The 1,869-nt window shown below is 28.7% G+C and overlaps 1 protein-coding gene across 1 annotated transcript; it reads right to left on the bottom strand.

Annotated features, from left to right (window-relative positions):
- Positions 1 to 776: 776 nt before the first annotated feature.
- LOAG_15164 (hypothetical protein) lies at positions 777 to 1,698 on the bottom strand (the record flags this gene model as incomplete). The annotated part of the gene is made up of 3 exons (XM_003150656.2): positions 777 to 969; positions 1,404 to 1,484; positions 1,621 to 1,698. Coding segments are annotated over 3 exons (351 nt in total), but the record flags the coding sequence as incomplete, so codon positions are not given.
- Positions 1,699 to 1,869: the final 171 nt, after the last annotated feature.

The following is a 1,869-nucleotide window of genomic DNA, read 5'->3' as shown; positions in this document are numbered from 1 at the left end:
GTTTTAAATGAAGTTTGCTTAGGCAAATGTCAACTGAAGAGAAAACCTTTGTAAAAGGAAGCTTTATATAGCTCTCATGTATTATACGAGGATGAAGAAGTTTCATAAAAGTGATGCTATAAAAGTAAAAAATATATGAAAGAACATTTGTAGCGGAATTGTGATATCAATTAACAGCTTCAGATTACTGTAAGACGCTCAGAGAATCCATGCTTTGCCGCCCAGTTTTCAATTTGAAACAGAACAGCATCACACTCAGCCTTCTGTGCTAAAAGTTCATCTTTATTTTCGTAATTCAATTCCGCAGTCACTATCTCAGCCTTCAGCTTTTGGTTTTGTGATATCTGAAATGACAATAAAGTTTAAAAGGAAGTCAAATGAATTCTTTCCAACTTAAAATCTTTCATTTCTTTAATATCCATCTTAATTTGTTCGGACTTAGCACAATCGGCTTATTCACCTCACTGCAAATATACTTATTCAAATTATAAGTTCTCCCAAAAAAAATTTATAACCTCAAGTTCAAAGAACCAAAAACAATTTTTTCACTAGGATTAGACGAGTCTCAAATTGCAGCTGAACATTCAGCAATTATTATCACTGCATATTATTCCCCTATTCAATTTTACAATCTCATTGTACTGATTTACAGAATTATAATTTCTATGGCATTCTGAAAAGTAACAAGATTACCAAAGCAGCACACTAATCTAACTACAAATATAACGGTTTAGACTTAAGAATTGATCAAAATGATAGTTTATATGAAATTGCGAACTTTTTCGCAACAACGACACTCTTCTCATAGTTCTGCAGCATCTTGTCCCACTCTTCTTTTTCATTTTGCAATTTCTTTATGTAATTCATCAAATGTTTCTCTTCTTCTTCTATAGCAGCCATTTTTATAGACAGAAGGGAAGAATTTTTTTCATTTACTTTAGAGATGTCATCTCCAATAATCACATCTTTCTGAAAAATATTCATAATTTCTGTAAAATGAAAAGTCGAAGAATAAGCATCAGTATCAATGTTCAAGCATTAATGTTTTACAGTATACATATTTCACCGATGCTAAGGCATGTTTAATATGTTACTTCTTGAAAAATTAAATCAAGTCTTTTTAGAATAAAAAAACTTTAGACAAAAATGAACCAAGCATCATAATGGAAACAAGAAAAGAATTTCTCCTATCCAACCACATGTCACCATAAAAGTGCTAAGAGCAATTTGAACAACTTAACTTCTCTTTATTCTCTTAGAAGTTTATCGCTATTATGAATTCGGAAAAAAAATTTGTGAAGAGTAAAAAAATTGAGAATTAGTCTTGGCATTATAGTAAATAATAATCAATCCATAACAAATGTTGTATTCAAACTTTTGAATATTTTCAAAAATAAACATACCGTAATTTCAACGCCATCTATAACTTCTTTTACAGACATACTTGAACGTCGACCACGAATGGAACGTTTTTTATCGTTAGCCTGCAAATAACGCATATGTTAATTAAGTAGATATATGTTAATTAAGTAGATAGAATCTTATAAAGATATAGCTGATATTTAATAACTATTATTAATGACTAAATACTTTTCTCCTTCTAAAGTTAACAATTCTTACCTCACTGCCGATAGTGCTTAATCTGGACGATCGATGAGTTCGTGTTGGTGATGATCGCAAAGTTGATGAATCACTCATCCTTCAATTTCATTCGAAACATTAAGTGAATTTTTGCATAAATTATGCACTGACATCAAAAATGATGTTTAATAATAATAATAATAATAATAATAATAATAATAATAATAATAATAATAATAATAATAATAATAATAATAATAATAATAATAATAATAATAATAATAATAA

The sequence above is a fragment of the Loa loa genome, assembly GCF_000183805.2.
Source record: "Loa loa unplaced genomic scaffold supercont3.1578, whole genome shotgun sequence".
Taxonomy (NCBI): domain Eukaryota; kingdom Metazoa; phylum Nematoda; class Chromadorea; order Rhabditida; family Onchocercidae; genus Loa; species Loa loa.
Note: the sequence above shows the minus strand (reverse complement) of the source record. Positions and strands in the feature narration are given on the sequence as shown.